Source organism: Buteo buteo, chromosome 5, assembly GCF_964188355.1.
Source record: "Buteo buteo chromosome 5, bButBut1.hap1.1, whole genome shotgun sequence".
Taxonomy (NCBI): Eukaryota; Metazoa; Chordata; class Aves; order Accipitriformes; family Accipitridae; genus Buteo; species Buteo buteo.
This window is the reverse complement of record NC_134175.1, coordinates 4,812,879-4,832,608: the sequence shown is the minus strand read 5'-3', so window position 1 is coordinate 4,832,608 and position 19,730 is coordinate 4,812,879. Positions and strand designations below refer to the sequence as shown.

The following is a 19,730-nucleotide window of genomic DNA, read 5'->3' as shown; positions in this document are numbered from 1 at the left end:
AATCAGGGCTAAACTGTAGCTGTAGAGGGTGTATGTCACAGAGGTTCAAGAATGAGCAGAGCTGGAAACAGGTGAGAGTATTTTAATCAGAAACCAGTACGGAGCTCAGTTCATGCTTCCATGCTTGGTAGGGCAAACAAACCAAGTTCTGTGTTCTGGTGCTGTGGCAGCAGTCGATAGTAGATGTTTGTTGCCAGAACAGCATTTGCTCGCATAAGTGATGCTCTGTGGAGAAATAGCAGAGAGGCCATGTTGCTTTCTTGGCCAAGCTAGAAATATGGAAGAAAACAAATTTTTTTTCCAATGTCAAATGGTAACTAATTTTAAATAACTGTCTAGCTTCCCAGATCTCTTCCTAGCATCTCCAAGCAATGAAAGCTAAAGGGGGGATTGGAGGGAGGAGAGGAAAACCAACGAGGTCTGCCACCTGGCTTGTGGAGGGTGAGAGTACCAAAACGTGACATCTTGGAAAGATTTGGTTTAATTAAGGTTATATTTGAAATGCAGCACTGTGGCTTGAAGCTTTGATTTTAATGTTGGAAAAGACTCTTTTTTTAACAGGTATTTTGATTTTTCTAATAATTATGAAAAAAAAAAAATTCCAAACTTTTCAAATGTTACTAGATTCTCTGTGGTTCTGCCTGACCGCTTATCTTAGAATTTAGTATGGCGCAGTGGCCGTTGCAGCAGAAGATGACAAAGTGCTTTTTCAAATTGGTATAGTGACATAATTCTTATTTAAGAAACTTTGATTACTGTCACAATATGGATGTTTTTAGCGCTCAGGACTTATCTTTCTTGCACAAGCATAAGCAGTATGAATGCTAAAATATACCTCATTTGCAAGTTCTGTTTGCATGATAAATTTTATTTTTCTAATCTTCCCTATCAACAGCACTGTTGTTTGGTTTTTTAAAAATCTTTCAGATGACATAAAAATGCATTTTAATGAAGCAAATTATATGGCTTTGTCTCCTTTGGTGTATGAGTGGGGCGGCCATATTCAATTAGGCTGAAAAATGATCATTTGTTCTATTACAGGCTGTAACAGAGCGAGTGAAAAAACTGTGATCCATCACCAGTTGCTCAGCTTTATGTTACTTAAATCACTTGCCATTCTGTCAGTGGTTCTGAATCCTCTATGGGAGCCATTATTTAATTTAAGTTTGTGGAGGTGTCACTTGTTTGATAATAGGCTTCTTCTGTAGTAGGCGCATAGTGACTAAATATTAATCATTTTCTGCATCCATCCAAGATTCCTAATTAGTTATGAGGGTAACAGTGCCAGTAAAGCTAATGATTATACTGCCATAAAAAGAATTTGACAGCAAATAAGGACTTGATCCAGAGAGATACTCAGTACCTTCTAGTCCTGAGGAAGTCTGCTACTGCTGAGAAGGCTTCGTTTCTGAGTCTGGCTCCCTGTTGCTTACATAGCAAACGTGAGGGGTTTCATATGATCCAGAAGGAACTTAAGTTTGAGTGTGGAAATGCCACCTTTGAAGAGCACCGTTTTCCATTTCATAGTAGCTGAGTAACTTCACGTTCAACCTTTTTTAAAAGTTTACGTAGTCGACAGAGGTGAACCCCAACGCAGCAGTCCCTGGACAGCTCGTAAATACTGCCTGTGCTTCTGCAAAGGTTCTCTTCAACTAGCATGTGGTTAGGCTTTCTCTTCCTTCCTCCTTGTTTAAGTATTGTGTAAAAGATGTGTTGTGTTGATCAGCGCTCATGAGGGTGTATTTAAAAACTACTACTTTGTGCTCCTTGTCCAATGCTGCTTTTGTACTTTCATGTGCCTTGTGGTTTTGAATGTACTGTGGTAAAGACACAAAGTGCACGTAGCTTCTGGGTTTGTGGTTTTGCTTCAGCTTTTACTGGCCTCTTGCTATCTCACTTGTTCCCCTACCCACTTGTGCATGATCCACCATGTTTTTTCTTATTCTTTTGTTCCTTTCCTTCTCTCCCCCCCCCCCCCCCTTTCATAGTATCTGCTCAGATTTATATAGCTTTTAGGCTACATGGGGAGATTGATCAGACAGGGGCTTATGCATTTAGAGGAGCTAATAAATAAGCATCACAGCATATTACCCTCCACTGCATTGGAATAACTTCAAACACTCAAATCAAACCTTCCATTTGTTACAAATTGGGGAAGGCAAAAGAGGGCACCTCTGTTTTATTAGGGTGCATATTTCATTTATCTGTTATGGAAGATATTGTCCAGTTCTACGTGTCTGGGGAGGTAATTCCATAGTCTCAGCACCACCTCCCTCTTGCCTCCCTCCTCCTAGATATCTACCTTTCAAGTTTCCTTTGTCAGTGTTCACCTTTGTTATAGATGCATTTCTGGTCCTTCATTTTCAAATCTTTTTTTCTCCCCTCTCTTATTTGTGGGTCACTTTTTCACATTTGGCACCATTCCCCCCACATATTCTGCTTGATATAGGAGAGGTCTCTCACTGAGGGTATGTCTCTCAGCCTGGAAATTGATTTTGTCATCACTAGTATTTCTTATACCCCGATTTGTGCTCTCAGGTATGCCTTCACTACACTGCAGTCAGTGGCAGGCTTAGCCTGAGAGAAATTTGGGAAGTTTGCAGGGGTTCCTTATGTCATTTTAGTAAGGGTCACAAACTGGAATTTATATCTTACTGCTTGAGCTCAAACCTGGGCATTGCTACCATGAACAGCCCTGCCGTTTAATTATTCACTTGATGAAGTCACCTACAGAAATACTTGCCTCTCCATATGTATAATTTCCTTGGGGATTCTTGCCACCATTTTGTCTCATTATTCTTGGATTTGCTCATTGCTCTAAAGCATGGGAGCTCTTGAAGTGGTTTTATTTGTTTCCTTCCGTCATTTGCATAAAGTCACTGTTTGAAGGCAGAAATAGTCTCCAGAATAATTGACAATAATGGTTGAAATCCCAGTGGAACAATATTTCTGCAATAGGGAACTTCCACTAGAAATATTATATTCAAGTCTTGAAAGGCTCATACAGTATATTTCAAGTAGTCTGACTGCCACTTTTTTGTGCTTAGTGTTACAAACTGAAAGGACAAAAAATGTCACAGTGAAAGAGAACAACTTCAGGCTTCCATAATAGTCTTAAACTAGAGTAAACAGACATGTTTTTTCAGAACTCTGTATGATCTGTGTCACAAAAAGAAAATTTTCTGGGGAAAAAGACGGAGAAAATGGACTCGTTCTGATGTTTAAGGAAAGAGCTCGAGTGGAAGCTTATTTTGCGTTAATGCTCATGTTAGTTATTAGCCTTGTGGTCTGATCTTGCTGAACTACAGCTCGTGGGTTGGGGGCTGGTGTATATCTGTGTTCACCCACCCATGTTATTGCCTAGAATGGGCATTTTAGTATTGATGATTTAATGGAGATCTGCTTTGTGTTAGTAGGCAGAGTGGTGTTCCCTACGGTATTGTAAGTTGAGTAAAAATCCTGTTGTTAAGAAAAACAGTATGAGGAGAATGAAATTCAGAGGGAGGCTAATATATGGTATTGTCCTTGGCTTGTTTCTGCCCAGTAAAGGTGAGGAAATATAAGGAACGTCTTCAGCCCTGTGGAAGATGCCATACATTCTGATGTTGGCATTATTCAAGGAAATATTCATAACTTTAAGAATGCACTGGCATTGCAGCTTTTGGTACAGGTATTTGAGATTCAGAGTATGTGAGGAAAAGAAAGGTTAATATTCCAAATGGATGCATGAGAACCATTCCTTTGGAGGAGAGGTGGTAGAGTAGGGCATTGTTTCTATTCCACAAGTACTGCTTTTCTCTTTTGGTTCATATTACATATGCTGCTTTATATGTATTTTTATCTCTGCTTTTGGATCCTATACTTCGACTAATTTCATCCTGTTCAAAAAAACAACAACAACTGGAACTATGAATTATGTTTTTAGAAAATGCATTTCTACCAAGTTTGGGTGAGCACGAGTTTGAGGAATGAAAAGCAAATAGCTTTTTCTTAGCTTGAAGTTTGCAGTTTAAGTGCTGAATTTCTACTACTAACCTATATGAAAAGGAGATACTTTCAGATGTCATATGGGAAAGGAAGTATGTCCTTGAAGAAGGAACGTGTTGTCCGACTTCTTTTTACTTGCTCTTTAGTTTTGATGTATAAGAAGGCTTTTTGTATATTAGCATTTTAAAATAACAATCAGAAATTAATCTCTTTGCGTACAGAAAAAGGCAATCTGAAGTATAATCAAAAGCTTTCTGTTGTCTCTTGGCAGCAGCATATTGTTTTCTCTGGGTCACAAACGTGCCAGACCTTTGTTCTCTTTAACTCTTAAATTGCATCTTTAAAAAAATTTTTTTTTGAACACACTCAAATTATTTTAGCTTCATTTGCAGCACTGAGAAACTATTGATTACAGGAGACGACAATCTACAGGTAATGTGATATAAATAGAAAACTCTGTTTTGTCAATGAAGGCAGTCTCCAGTTTGGTGGTTTTTAAGGTTTGTATCTGCAGAAGGGGATAGTCTAAGACTTGCTGTGTGAAACCTGGTTTATGGACGTGTGCAACGTGATTGTTTTCTGAAGATCACGAAAGAGCAAATGTCTCAGGGAGGCTTTGCCAGTAGCTGGAGTGCTGCACAGATCCAGATCTGCCTGTCGTGCCTGCATAGGTGGACCCTTACGTCTGCCAGCAGAAGGTCTGTCATGGGCATTTAAATATAAATGTGGGCAAGTTGGCCAACCCAGTTTCTTGCTGGTGGAAACGATTATGTCTAGTAGAATAGGGAAATGCTTGCCTGTGTATTGCACTGCTGTTTAGAGGAGAGGTACGGAGAGTCCTGAGGGATCGTGCATTTCCAGCCTCCTGGAGGTTCAGGACTTGTTGCTCTCTTCGGAAGGTCTTCCTGCAGGTTGAGCCCCTGTTGCAGTGCCACCACGGGGGGCGTTCTGCAGACCTGGTTTGGAAAAATGAATGTCTTCTCTTCCCACCCTTATTTTATTGGAGGAAAGTAAATTGCAAACTGAGCAGTCTTCAAACAAGAGTGCTCATCTGTCCCTGCCTGTTATCTTTCCATTGAAATGTGGGACCAGGCAACTGCAGTAGCGTTACGACGGACAATAATGCTTGTAATAATCCACGAATTGTTTTTCCAAAGAGTCAAGGTTGTTTATCAAATACCCCTTCCAGAGCTCAGGAAAAGTAAAGTCAGGTTTTCTTTTTTTTTTTTTTCTTCCTCCTGCTGCTGCTTTAATATCCAGCCTTTTTTTGATCTGTGCATCAGCTTCTGATGTGCCACTGCAGGCAGTTCTTAGATCAGGTTTCTTGGCGTGCTGTTGACTTTATCTCGTTTACCGGATCACATTTCTGTTGCCATACGCTGTGTGATCGCAGCCTCCCCGCAGCTTTTTAACAATTAGTAATTGAGCAGGAAGTGTGTGTTCATTACAATAGCCTTTTGATTTTGATTTTACAATCACGCAGTGTTTCGCGCGGCGTGGAGGCGGGGGGAGGCACTTCTCCCAAAACACATTTTTTGACAGAGAGAAGCCTGTTGTTGCAGCCACTTGGCTATTTGTCAGCAGTTCTCAGACATCCCTCTCGCACGAGTTGCTTGGCAACGCGGGCCGGAGCCATCGTACCACGGCCAGTGCATTTCCAAGAGCAGGTTGGGAGATGATTTATCGGTGGGGCTGCGAGCGTGGTGAACCCAAGAGGCAGGAGCGGACCTTTTAACGGGAACCGACGTGAAATGCGAAGGCGAGAGAGACCGACCGGCTGGCTTGGGAGCGTTATCTGGGGATGTGCAGTGAAAGCACCCAGAGCCAACAATCAGAGGGCACAATTAGAGCAAAAATAAAGGCTCTTCATTTAGACGTAATTGATTCCCCCCCCCGCCCCGTTCTGTTTTCTCATCTAGGCTCTCATGCGGAAACAGGTACGGCGCAGGAAGTGAATCAAAGCTTTGCGTACTGCTTTGGGTGAACCTGAAATCTCTCTCTATAAAAATAGCTCCGTTAAAATACTGATGGTAAAATAAAGCTGGGGTTAGCACATAAGGTTAGCAGCACCCTGACAGCTCAAAGCCCGGGGTGAAGGAATGGTCGAATTCTCCCCCAGCTTTGGAAATGTCTGAGAGCTGTTGTGTCACCTTCGATATCATGTTGCCTTTCTTACAGACTTTTGCATTGATCCCTGGCATTAAACAGAGAAGGGAAAGAAGAGTTTTATGAACTGGCATTTAGGTAGTAGTTCATGCTGTGGTCAAATGTAGAACTCTTATCCTCCCCCCCTCCCCCCCCCAACATCATCTTCAATAAACTAAACTGAAGGAAATTTGGATAACCTTTAGTAAGCACTCCAGTTCGGTTTCTTCTGCTAGCTTGAGTCCTTTTCCAGAATAGTTGCGATGAGGGATTGGCGATACATGGGAAGCATGTTGACAAGAGCATTTTTTGCGTGTTTCTAAGAAGGCAAAGAGGAGAGAAAGGAAGATGAATCCACTTTGACCTCTTGAATGGCAGTATAAATACTTTATTGAAAATTCTAAATAAATGTGTTTGTAACTAGTAATCCTGCTCTGCATGCAATCTCATTTAGCCAACTGTGTATGCAAATGTGCTATTAATGTGTTTGCATCCAGTATAAATATACAAATCTAATCTGTTTATATATGTAATTTACACACAGCTGTGCTCATGCTCACTTAATACCAATATTTTCAGCAAGCGAGAGGTATCATGGGAGATCTATTGTTCAAAACAAAAGCTAACAATGCAGCACCATGGAAGGGGGTTCATTATCATTTCAGGATCTTTTGGCATTCCCTTGAGGGAGTCTGCTTAATGACTTTCCGTCTGTGTATATGGCTATGGATATACGGAACACAGACTCTGGTGGATGTTGTGTGCCTTTCCGCATCTGTGTAATGCTTTGGTGTTGAATCCTTACGGTTTGAGGTAGGGCTTAATTTTTCAGTAGAATTTTTCAGGAAGACAAAGCGATCCGACTGGGAGGGAAAGCTAATTGTTTGGCACCTTTAAGTCTTTCAGCTGATATATTTCTTGTCAGTTTGTTTATAGAGGATACTTGATCTTACAGGCATATGGCCTAAGGAGTGTAAGATTTTTATCACATGTTGAGGACCAGCAATGCCCTCTGAAGAGATGCTTTGAATATCCAATAAGAACATTAATGCCTTTTAATACAGATCAGTGTCTAATGAATCCCATCGAAATATTTTTGTTTTTCCATATCTTTGAGTAAGAGGACTTGGTGAAAAAGAATTTTATTTTCAAAATAAATACCGCAGAGGTTAGAAGACAGTTTTGTCTTGACACAATAGAATTATTTCATTTTAAAAAATTGACAAGAAAAATAAACAGACCATTATCTATGACAAGAAAGCCGAATTTGGTTTTAATATATATCTTGAACTGAAGTCACAATCTGCTGAATGAAGAAGCAAATAGAGTAAGTGTATTTCGGAGGTAAGGGATGCTTTCAACCAAAAAGAAGTTATCTGTACACACAGTCACATACATGTGTATGATTATTCTCTTCCAGTCTTGCTCTACAAAATGATCACCTGCATGTGTGCCTTCCCTCTTAGACTGGAAGTCTGGAAACATGTTTGTGGCACAATTTAAGAAACATTTACCTGTTTACCACTGTGGAAGGGGACTGTTAAACAAACAAACCAACCCAAAACCCAAACAAACTTGTCTCGAAATTGGTTACGTAAAATTTGGAGTTCGTAATTAAGCAGCAAGAGGTTGGTTGGCATTTATTACTGTTCGTGCTTCACTGTCATAGCTAGCTGGTGCAGTGTACCGTGCACCGAGTACAGTGAAAGATCTTTACTTGCTGTTACTCCAAAACTTTCTGCAAGCCAAACAGATCATAAAAGAGCTGGTGTGTATAGTGTCAGCGGCCATCAAAGCACAGACATTCCCCTACAACAGAGGGCTGTTGCGACAGAGATTTGTAGTAAGTGGTTGCAGATGTCTTCAAGCAGTTGCCAGACGTCTTCAAGCAGTTGCCAGACTGCGTGAACAATTCCTCATACCTTTGCGTGGTTGTGTCAGAGAAGAGAATAAGGTCCTTCAAATGATGGCCTGTGCTTCAGCCTCTTCAGGAGAAGACTCTAAATTGCAAGCTGGTGACAGCCTTACTTCCTGCAGGAGTAGACAACAAAGTGCTGTGGTTAGAGATGGGACGGAGGAGTAAACTTAACCTAAGAACATCTCAGATGTTGTAGGCTAAAGGCAGATAACACTGAGGGAACAGCGGGAACACAGATATTTCCGCAAAGATCTACTACTTCTGCTTGCATGCTCGAGATCTGCACGCGTCTCTGATACGATGCCAAGGTCGGTGGAACAAAACGCAGAGACATTTAGGGAAGGCTTATGGTGTCTTTGTACGATGCAAGCTTGCCAGCTAGGTGATATTTGCAAGCTTGCTGTTAACTGATGTAACACACAACAGCACAAGTATCTAATGCTAAGGGTAAAATCGCTTGCTACTTCAAAATTAAATTAAAAAACCATTAAGCACAGTTCTAGTAGTGACAGGAAACAATAAAACGAAGTTCAGATGAGGCTGAAGCATATCCTGTTCTCCCAGCAGCAGGGCATGTTAAAGGAACATAGCAGAGGCCTGAACGCAGATTTTTCTTGATGGGTCATCTTTTCCAGTGGACTGGTTTTTTGGGGGGTGGGTTTTTTGGTGGTTTTGTTTTGTTTGTTTTTTAAACAAAGGTTTCAGGTGAGCTTCACTGAGTCATCATGCTTGTTCTTCATTCTACATGCTACTGTTGTAACCTAGAATATTCTGTTACCTCCAGACCAATCCTTGTTCATGGCAAGTTGCTCTGAGGATGTGCGTTCTTAGGCCAAGAAATTTCTGTGGAACGTCTCTCCCTTCTGCCCTCTCCCGTACCCCCAGAAAAGGGTCTTTTCCCCTCTTCTGTAGCTTTCCCTCCTCTTTAGCCGGCAATTTGTGCCTCTTAAAAATCGTGTTGTGGAAGTCTTTGACTATCCTGTTTTCTCTCTGACCGGACCGAACGTCTGTCCATTTCTCCACCTGCTTCTCCATCACACAGCCTTCCTGGGCTCGGTGCCCGAAAGCGTTTTCGCCCACCTTTAACCACAGCCGCCAGTCCCCAGCCTGGGCTGTTTGAGAAGGCAGGACTGCGAGAAAGCCTGCCAGCCAAGCCTGGAAGTGGATGGAGCCCAGCAAGGGCACAGCCATCTGACTGCAGCTTCCCACCCCGAGAGATGGACTTTTTCTGGGCAAGAGCGTTCAGAGAACAAAGCAGCTTGTGGAAAGAGTTAAATGGGCATGGTAGGTGCCTGCAGTGGTTAGGTGGATCCTAAGAATACCTTGGATATGTGTGACAGCTGCATTTTCTTTAAGTAGCTCTTTTTGCCCTTGATGGAATTCGTTACTGAGTAGTACTTAGTCCTGTCTGTTATTGAGCATATAGAATTCCTTTGGGGTAAAGATACAATAAATACTGGCATCATTTTCTGCTACAGCCAGGTATAGTTTAGTGAAAAAAAAATTGTGAAAAACACAAGTTACGTTTTTGTAAGAGATATCTGACATCTTTAGGCTAAACTGTATCTTCTTAAGGAAACTGTCAGGGTACTTCTGTTTCCAGAGGACAGTATCTATCACTTAACGTTATCAGCAGTTGCCTTTATTTGCACTGTACACATGTAAGTGAAATATAATATTAAAACTCAGCCGGGCTTTTAATAAAATGTACTCTATGCACTGAAATTCAGCTAGTGTGCATATACAATGTCTGCATGCCAAAAAATTATTTGGGGCAATCTATAAATGTGCTGCACATTTAACAGAAGTTTTGCAGATAGAACCAGATCTCATTTTCTTTTCAGAACAACTGCCATAATTTTTCTTCTCTTGAAATTTAAGAAATAAAGATGCTTTTATGCATTTAGCATTTATTTGCTGTTAACTATTAAAACCCCGTAAATTTTCCTACCATATTTACTATAAAACTTAAAAAGGCCTGTTAAATATGGAAGATGGTGAAAACTTCAATTGGCATCTGCCCAGAAAACCTTGGGCCTTTCAAACCATGCGCTGTACCTACTGCTTTGATGATAGCGAAATCCTCCTTTTTTATACGCTCCTAAGTAAGGAAAAGGTTGAGAGAAGAACTTGCTGTTCTTGGACGTGGTCTAAAGAGATTTTTTTTTTAGAAAGACTGAGAAAAAAAGTCTTTATTTCCTGGATTAAGAAGGAACAGAAAAGGCTCTGTGTTTGTAAATATATTGCATTACAACATGCTCTTCACTAATTAACCAGGTGGAAGTCATGGGAAGGGAATGAAATAGCACATGGATTTTCTAAGAGAAAATAGATTTGATCTCAACCTTATTGAAGCAGCAGCCCAGAAGAGACATATCAGTAGCAGTTATGAATTTACAGTTTTATCAGAGTCGTCCTGCCTTTCTGAAGCCCATGAGGTTTCAGTTTGAAATTCTTAAATTGATTAAACAGGTTGGTTTTGTACCAGATGTTATTCTTGCGTGCTTTGAGAAAGAGCTTCATTTTAGATTTCTGCAGTAAAGAAGAAAACTGAACCGGGAACCTCAGTTCACAGTTAAAACCTGGGGTGCTGAATTTCAGCATGCAGCAGCAAATTTTTCCTGCCAAGCTGTAATCTCTTGATAATAGAAACCCTGACGCATAACCTTAACTACAGCTTTGCAATGGCATTATCATCACATTGATAAACACGCCATCTGAGCTCTGTTAGTCAGAACATAATGGCTTTGTGTATCTTGTCATGATATTTGTTTCTCGGGATAAAATATGGGACCTGCAAGTAACACATATGCAAACATTAACATGCTTGTTCCTTGTTCTTCCTGGGTTATTTATAGCTCCCTGTTTACACATTGTAGCAGGATACTGCAGAATCTAATACATTTCATTGGGGAAACTCAAATTTTAAAATGGTATTAGGAGATCTTGTGTTATGGCTGGTCAATAGTCATGGTAACCACTTTGTAAAATACAACTGCGTTGTCTCTCAACATTGACTGACCTAGCAAGCCATGGGATTTCCTAATGCTGCTTCGCAGCGATAATTATCCGTAGCGGTTTTTTTAATTGTGCTACAGTTTGTCTTCAGTGGACAGTACAAACAACAACGCTGACAGAATTCTGTCATAAATAATGTTTTAAAGTTAAACCTAAGTGGTAAAATTGAAATGTTTATCTTAATTTTTAAAAGTACAGAACTTGGATTTCTAAACCATTGTGCCTAGAGCCACTTCCGCTTTTTATCAAAACTTCTCTTTCTCCTGCTCCATAGGTTTGAGCCTCATTGTTCTACCAGCCCTGTATTGTAAGACTATTTTAATTCAGCAGCTGTCATTTTCAGATGCCTTCTGCGAGTAGTGCAACATCTCCTGCACCATTAAAATGCAGACATAAAATTTGCTGCATGTCATTTGTGCAGAGGAGAGAAAATTTAAACTGTGTTAGGCAGTCTGTTTTATGAGGTGCTGGAGAGCAACAGGTCACTTCTGATTTGGTGTGCAACTATTTAGTTCTTTTAAATATATAAAAACATTTAGAGGTCTCTGTTGTGCTTGCCTTGGAGAAAAGAAGTAACTGTTCTTGCTGCAGCCTAAGAGAGAACTGAACATGATGCCTGAATTAATGGAAGACTAGAATAGGAAGGAAAATCTGAAAAAGAAAATGTTTTAAAAAAACCTTGATAATTTTGTTAAGCTTTAGAATTTCTGTCTAAGTTTCAGAAACTAATTTTTGTGTGCTTTGTTGTTCTTTGTGTATTAGGAAGTGCCCTTCTCTTGCCTTTCAATAGAGGCACACAACTATTTTATAGTTGGATATCTTGCACTGCCTCAATAGCCTAGGGATAATTCTGTATGACACCGATAAAGGTGACAGCGTAGTTGGCCAAAACTTCAGAATGCCAGAAGGATTGACTTCATTCATATTTGGAACAGCAATTCAAGCTCCCTCTATTTCTGTTATTCGGATAGGCTATATGTTAGGCTTACATTCCCAGTAGGAATTTTTGACATCTCATGAGTTCAAAGGAAAACAGTTTGTCATAGGCTTGTTTTAATACAGAGTTGAATCACAACACAAAACAAATGTGAAATAGTTTGGTTAAAAGGAATCTTAAAAAATAAATAAAATGGTCCCTTGAGAATTCAGATACACCACCGTAAGTCTTTGGCAAAATGAGGAACAGGGAATCGGGGCTTTTCATTTCATGCAGTGGACCAGATTGCGCTCTCATATTTCACTGTGCTTTTTCATCCATGGTTGGAGTGTTCCAGCTCTGGTTTCTTCTTATTCCCCTACAGCTTTTTATGTTGCCTTTTCCTATACATGCTCTGTTAACCGATGCTGCAAAAGCATCGTACCTCTGATACAGTCCACGAGGCAGTGATCTCAAAGCCAGCAACTGAGCTGCGTCGTTTAGAATCTGAGTTCCCTTCGGATTGCCTCTTTTTAAATGTTTCTTCATTTAGTTGCTTTTCATTCTTTGTGATAAGCTGCAGGCAGGAATTGTATTGCTCTTTGGGATGTTGGGAGTGGTATGAGGGCATGTTTGTTTGCCTTGTTGCCGCTGCCATCTTGTCTTGCCCAGAAGGACGAGGCAGAAGAGGTATGCGCGTGGTGCCAGGGGAGCGATCGGCCTTCCCCTCGGCGTAATGAAAATTCCTTGTCATTCATGCGGTAAAAAGTGGGAAGTATGCATGCGCGTTAGTGACCAGTTACACGCTGTAGGCAGCCTTGGTATCTTGCTCTGCAGGTCTGTGTGACTTCTGCCTGTGAATGGGGGGCCGGTACCTTGCTATAGTAAAACTTCCCTTGTTGAGAAACCCCAGCACCCCGGTCACTGAACTCTTAAACTCCCGATTGCTCTGTTCAGTGGTTTAAGAGGAGCAGGTGGGTATGAGCAAATTATATACTGGAAGGGACTGTAATGTCAGAGCATATACAACTGGTGGTTAATTCTTGTCTCTGTGCCCCCAGGCATGTTCTTGGCAAACCCTAGCAGTCTTGCTGGTTTTGAGGGTCAGGGTTAGGTAAGGATAGATCCCCGTGGGAGCATATCTGGAAAATAATATGCATGAGGTTCCAAAGAGACTGCTCGCTCATATTCACCGTTGTGGTGGGAGCTCATGAGGTGTACAGAGCACTATTTTAGTGGCAAATTACCCTTTCTGGGATTCCTTATCCACTTCACAACATGGAAGTCTCTAATCGCTGGCCCACCTCCTTCATGTAGATGTTTGCAAGAAGATGGGGTCCAAAATGCATTAAGCCAACTTGAGGTATGTTTCTTTTTAGGGAATTACTAATTCTCATCTCCCTCCCTCCAGAATGTTAGGGCACGTATACTCAACAACCCTCTTTTTTTTTTTTTTTTTTTTTTTTGAAGGCAGAATTTGGTTATTAGCTAGTGTTAATACCTGTATCCTTATTATAGGAAAGAAAAAAGTCCTCGGGACTGGCCCTTCCAAAAAGCGGCGCACTGTGCTTAAGCCTTCATCTCCTGGTACCGATTCGTGGGGGTGAAACGTTGGTGAGACGAGGGGGGGGGGGTTAGCACCCTGCACCAGATTCCCCAAATGAAGGTGCTGGCCCCCGAAAGAGAGGAGGAGGAGGAGGGGAGCGAGCGATGCTTGCAGCTGGAGGCTGAAGCGTTATCTTGCCGGGGGGGGGGGGGGGGGGGGAAGGAGGCATTGCCGAGGGGGAAACATGAGTGCAAGGGGCAGCTGAAGGGGGGGGTGCGGCAGATGAGATGCAGCAACTGGCAGAGGGGCTGCGGGGGGGGGGGGGCGAGGAAAGACGCCAGCCCGTTGCAGAGCCCGGGACGGGCGGGCGTTAATCCGGCGGCTGATTTCGCGGGGCTTTCCCGGGGGGGGGGGGGTGTGAAGTGAAGGGAGGGGGGTGTGCGGCGATCCAGGCCGCCTTTTGCGGCGCGCCCCGCGGGTGCCGCGCCGCCCAACCCCGCCGCGATCACATGCTGGGCGGCCGCGGCCGCCGCCTCCCGCCCGCCCGGCCCTCCGCTCCGCTCCGCTCCGCTCTCGGCTCCTCCGCTCGCCTCCACTCCCCGCGCCGCAACCCCGGCCACCCGCCATCGCCGCTCCCTACCTGCGCCTTCCCCTTCCTCCCGGGCCCCGGCGGGCGGCTGCAGGGCGAGAGGAAGAGGAGGAGGAGGAAGGAGCGACCGCGGAGCGCTGCGAGCCGCGGCGGGGACGGGGAAGGGGGAGAGCGGCGGCGGCGGCTCCGCTTTCCTCAGTCGGAGGGCTTTCTCGGGAAGCCGTTTGGGTGTATTCCGCCGAAAATCTGGAAGGGTGAATCCGGCGGGTTGGCGTCTGCAAGGACTCTTTAACCCCTGCGGCACCTTCTCCGGAGAGTCACTTTTTTTCCCCTGAGAATCAGCGTTGCGTATTTTCCTTCGCCTGCTGCTTCCGAGTTGAAAAATAGACTTCGAGAGAGCCGTGCGGCAGAATACTTGGGGCGTTTTGGGAAAGAACTGACTGTGGTACTGACTTTTTTAAAGCTTCAGATGTTGGAAGTTTGACATGGAAGGGAATGCGGTTTGAATTTTTCGGTATCTTTTCCAAGCCTTTTTTTCCCTGCCTGTTTTCGGTTGCCGTGTAGGTAGACGTTTCCTTCTATCGACAGACCTTAAGCTAAGAACATTGTTGGGCTGTTGTGCTGATTAACAAGATTTTTTTATTATTTTTTTTCCCCTTCTGCTGACATACTGTTCTTGTTATCTTTTATCACAGAAACGTTTTATTAAGGGGTTGAGGCAGTACGGCAAGAACTTCTTCAGGATCCGAAAGGAGTTGCTTCCGAATAAGGAGACTGTAAGTACATTTGGACTTTATGTAATTTGCTTTTCCTCTTGCTGCTTCAGTGTTTGATCTTACGAAACTGTTTCCTTTTCACCCTGAGCTGAGTTCTCTTCAGATAAATGGAAGAGAAATGCACGGCCAGAGAAGGTAGCTGTAATTTTTAGTGCAGTTTTTAGGTCTTAGTGTATGAAAGATGTTACATAAAATAATCGTCGTTGCTGGACGGAGTCGCTAAGGTTGGATGAAGTGTATTTCTGGAGACCGAATCTAATTTTAAATTCTGACATTACGACGGGATAATACATTTATGTCACCCAGTTGGGCTCAAATGGCAGCGGGTAATTAAAGAAAGCCAAAACAAAACAAAATCTAATTGAATCTGGAAGACTGAGGTATGTGCCTGCTCCTGTGACCTGCAGAATTCGGTGGTTGTGTTTAACTCTTCACGTTCCTCAAACATGTGGACAGCAAGCGTGTAACTTCAGTTTCTGAATTGATCTGTAGCTTATTACTCTACTGAACTTCATGAAGCTTACATAACTGTCATTCTATTGAAAATCCTGGCAAGTGCTTAGGAGGAAGATGGACAGGGAGGAGTGGTTGACTTCTGCAAAGGAAAGAGGGTTTGGGAAGCCTTGGGAATCTAGTTACTTTTCCATTAGTCCTAATTGCCAAGCTTCTCTAGAAGCTTCGGTTTCTATTCTGCAGGTGTCATTTAACTGCTGGGAGGGTGGGTTTGGAAAGCGGTTTTCATATTTGTTCTGAATTTGGAAGGGAAATAACTCGGTGAAAATTGAGTTAGACTATTTTCTAGCAGTGTGTTAGTGATCTGGAAAATACTTATTTAAAGCACAACTGGTTGTTTAGACACTTGTGTGTGTGGAATTTGGATGTTCAGTGGGGAAGAGTGTTACTGTAAAAATATTTTAAAACCTATCATGTACTGTAGGATGTTTCCATTCTCTTCTGAGATGTTCTTGTGAGATGATGCTGTGATATCACAATCTTTTGTTGGTTAAATAGTTAGTAACACCGCGTAAGTCAAATAGAAAGGGAAGGATGAACTGATTCCTGGAGTGCCTCAGTTGGTATATACGTTCACTGATTCTGTTGAGAAAGATGTGAAAACTTCATTACTGATCAAGCGTAGGTAGACTTTGCTTCGGTGTTCTGTTGGATTTTGAGGCATGAAGGCCCACTGTTGGAAAGATGACAGCTTAGAAGGAATGCCGAAATAGTAAGCTTCTTAGCAACATCTAATGAATCCAGCATATAGTCAGCTCAAGCAGTCCTTTCCTCTTTTCTTTGGAGTATCTCCTAGCAATGTACTTAGAACAAATTGGTGTTTACTTTAGAAATGAATTCTGCTGACGATAAAGTTACTGAGAGGCAAAAGTACTCTTCTAAAGTTTGAATTACAGCAATTGTGAAATATGCTTTTAAATATAAAACGTCTCTGTGATAGAGAAGAACAGTTTGCAGGAGAAGGGAATAGAAAAACTAAAGAACTGAGAGTTGGGGACAGGTGTCTGACCGTGTTTGTGCTACTTGACTTCTACGTTTGAACTTGGATATCAGGCCTAAGGCTTTTTGTAAAAGTTTTGCAAGTTTGCAGGTGGTGTGAAACTTTATATAAGCTATCATTTTTCAAGTGTTACATTTTTGTTTCATTAGGTCTAAATTTCTAGTATAGAGAAGACTAAATATTAAGTGTGAGCAACCGGGAAGCAGTGTGTTGATGGTTTTGAGCAGGCTTTTTTAGCCTCTAGTGGTAACTGATCTACAAATAACCTTTGACCTACAACGGATTGTTTAATCTCTGTTTCCCATTTTTGTCCACACGTCTCACTTCTGCTTTCTTTTAATTCCCAGTCTTTTTCAGACAAAATTTACAGCAGTTTTGCTGTAGTAAGACATGCAGAATAAAGGCTGCGGTAAATTATATTTGACTATCCAGTTTTGCTTTTCCTCCTTAAAAGTGGAATAATGAACAATGTAAATTATAAGGCTGCGGAATTAATTTGTCTGTATTTTTTCATCGCCAGAATGATTTCAGACACTTGGCCTGCCATTTTTCTACTGCAGTGTGAAGTAACCCTCTAGCAATTCCAGAAAGGCTAGAAAAAAGGTGTTGTGTTCCTGTTTAGCCACCATATTAACATGAGGTGAAACTCGAAAGATTATTATATGAACACAGAAGTACTACAGCAACTCCCAGGTTCTGCAAAAGCTACTTGGAAATGAGTCAGGGGCATTCTTGAAGTGACTTGCCCTACATGGAAACCAGGCTATAGGTCAATACATTCTGCACGTTTCTCATTTATTAGAGTTTACCTTACCAGTCACTGAAGCCTGTGGGGAGGGGAGCCAGGGTTTTTGCCTCTCTGCAAAACCCACTTAAAGCTAAATCTCCTTATTATCATGCTTCTTGTATAATGCATGCCTTTTCTAGACACTTATATTTATGCTGCTTTCACTGGGGGAGAGCTCTTCCTAATATCGTCTTAAGCCCTGCAGTTGGAGTATTACAATACTGGAAGATAAGTAATACGGTAGAAATACAAAATTATTGTAGGGACTAGGCCTATTTTATATTAAATCAAGCTGAGGCTGCTGTACAGGAAGTCAGAATATAGCGGTGAATATGACACTGTATTTCTTTTATGATATTGGAAGGTGTAAAGTGGCCGTGGTGAGAGATGAGAATTAGGCCATACTGTAATAAGTTTTCACAGGCATGTTAAGGAATGTCCTATTTGAGTTGTGCCTTTGCTTTTTTTTCCTCTCCACAGTTAATGTACAATATCTTTTAAGAAAACCCTGTATTTGTCAGTGTGTATTTTAACTAGTTTAACATAGTTTTTCAACTTTTTTGTTTGTTTGTTTCTTCTAAATGAATAACCAGCAAGAAAAAAAAATCTTTATGAAGGAAAGTATTTACTACATATCAAAGCTGTATATTTGTTTAGGTCTTTACTCTTCCAGTTTATTTTGAATTTCCAGTTTACTTCAAAGTTTATGTCCGAGAGGGGTTCCCAGTGGGCGTGAATGTCAATAGCTCTCTTCAAGCTTTTTTAAGCAAGAGATAGAGGAACTAAAATCAGCTCTTATCTGAGCATGCCCTCTGTTGAAGTGGGAATGCCGAAATGGATCAAGGAAAGCCAGTAGTTTTAAGGCTGCATCGGTGTTAACCTTCTGATACCTTGGAGAAAAAAGTGCCTTCATGTAGATGAGCTTAAATAAAACTTCTGAAACTTCTTGGGTTTCCACTGAACTCTGTCTTAAATATATCTTCTCCTCTGTTCCCACCTATTTTTCTTCCTTTCCCCTTTGTCCTCAATAGTCTTCTCTTAGTTACAGTTGAATGGCACAGTTGGTGAAGTATCCCGCTCTCATTTGGTTCGTGCTTAGCAGCACTTTTGATTCTTCTGCGTGGTAAGCCAAGAAACAAATTTTGGAGGCACCTTTGTGACACGAACAGTTTTCATTATTAACTTCCATTTAAATTCATATGTTGTGAGAATGCAAGGTACCCAGCTGGCAACAAGTCTTCTTAAGTATCTGATTTGGCTTTAAGTGTGATAATTTTCCCCCCCCTGTTTTTGTATAATTTGCTAAAACTTTGTGATAATATGGGATTTTCGAAGTATTTAAAATTCTCCTGCTCTGAATTCTTTAGGTAATTACACTGAGCTGCTTGAATTTGAGAGTTTTAGAAGCACCAGCATTGTGACAGGCCTGAGATAAATGTACTTAAATGCCTACAAGGTCGGGGATCGACTTACTGTGTTCTTGTAAATAGCTTAACTCTGTGTTAGTGACATGCAAAAGGTAAATAGAAACATGGAATGAACGTGAGCTTGTGCAGAGCAATAATGTCCAGTCAGAGCAGGAGGAGGAGGATGCCAAGTCATGGTGTCAGCTTGCTCAGATTTAGAGCTGGGTCCTGTTCCACGCAGCCCACCCTTGTGCTGGTCACTCAGAAACACTTCTGTAAGCTTCGGTTAGGGTGCAGTTTCAGTTTGCCTGAATGATTTAAGGCCATGGTCCCAGAAGAAACAGATTTGTTTTCCTCTGGCTGGAGTTCACGCAGCCTGCTTTATGTCAGGTTTGTTGTCTGACCAGCGGACCTCAAACGTCTTGGAGATGGAGGGGGGATGTGTGTGATCGTCCCTTTGGCAGCCTTACATGGGTTTAAGAATAACGTCGTGTTATATCATTAGATAGCCATGGCGTATGCTGCTATGTAATTGAGGCTTTGGAAACGCTGTGTCTTCCATGGGAATAGGCTGAAGTATTTTTGACCTCTTCTACCTGTTCTTAAAACTGGGGATGACACCTATCTGAATGTTTTGAGGTTCTCAAATGACTCCTGCTGCGTTCTTCAGAGAAGGTTCATGGTACAGTGGTTGTGACGATGGTCTAACTGTCTGCTTGTCTTTTTTTCTGGCAGGCTGAAGCTCCTTAGTGAGCCTTGTAGAGCTGCTTGCTTAGTGAGAAGTCTAAAAAGAGGACAGTGAATCGTTGTGGAGGCATGCAGACTTTGGTCTAATTCTGTTTTGAATTTCCCTATTGAGCACATAGGTATCTTTGGTGTGTGTGATTTTTGGTTTGGCTGCTTAGCAGGAGACGACAGAGTGCAATCGAAAGGTCTTGCCTCTGGGTGGATGCTTCTGTATTTAGCTTTAAAACACAGTGTAAACAGAAGTCATGAATATCAGCTGTTTTCCTTAGATCAAAACACCTGCAATGTGCTGTATTTATGTGCGTAAGAAGAACTAAATATGCATCACTTTCTTCTGCAGGAAAAATAGTCTCTCCTCTGATAGTAAAATCTTTCTTTCCAG

General features: G+C 41.9%; 1 protein-coding gene and 1 long non-coding RNA gene across 6 annotated transcripts in view; one reads left to right on the top strand and one right to left on the bottom strand.

Moving 5' to 3' along the window:
• Positions 1-19,730, top strand: part of RERE (arginine-glutamic acid dipeptide repeats) — a 256,784-nt gene that overhangs the window by 187,067 nt on the left and 49,987 nt on the right. For all 5 annotated transcript variants that reach the window (XM_075027303.1, XM_075027299.1, XM_075027302.1 and 2 more), the window contains one exon: positions 14,815-14,895. In XM_075027303.1, the coding sequence (XP_074883404.1) occupies positions 14,815-14,895 (81 nt within the window). The remainder of the gene's footprint in view (positions 1-14,814; positions 14,896-19,730) is intronic.
• LOC142030869 (uncharacterized) lies at positions 67-14,411 on the bottom strand. The gene is made up of 4 exons (XR_012650337.1): positions 14,171-14,411; positions 8,055-8,163; positions 6,333-6,451; positions 67-225 (listed from the first exon to the last, which is right to left on the bottom strand). It is a non-coding gene; the product is annotated as an uncharacterized LOC142030869 (long non-coding RNA).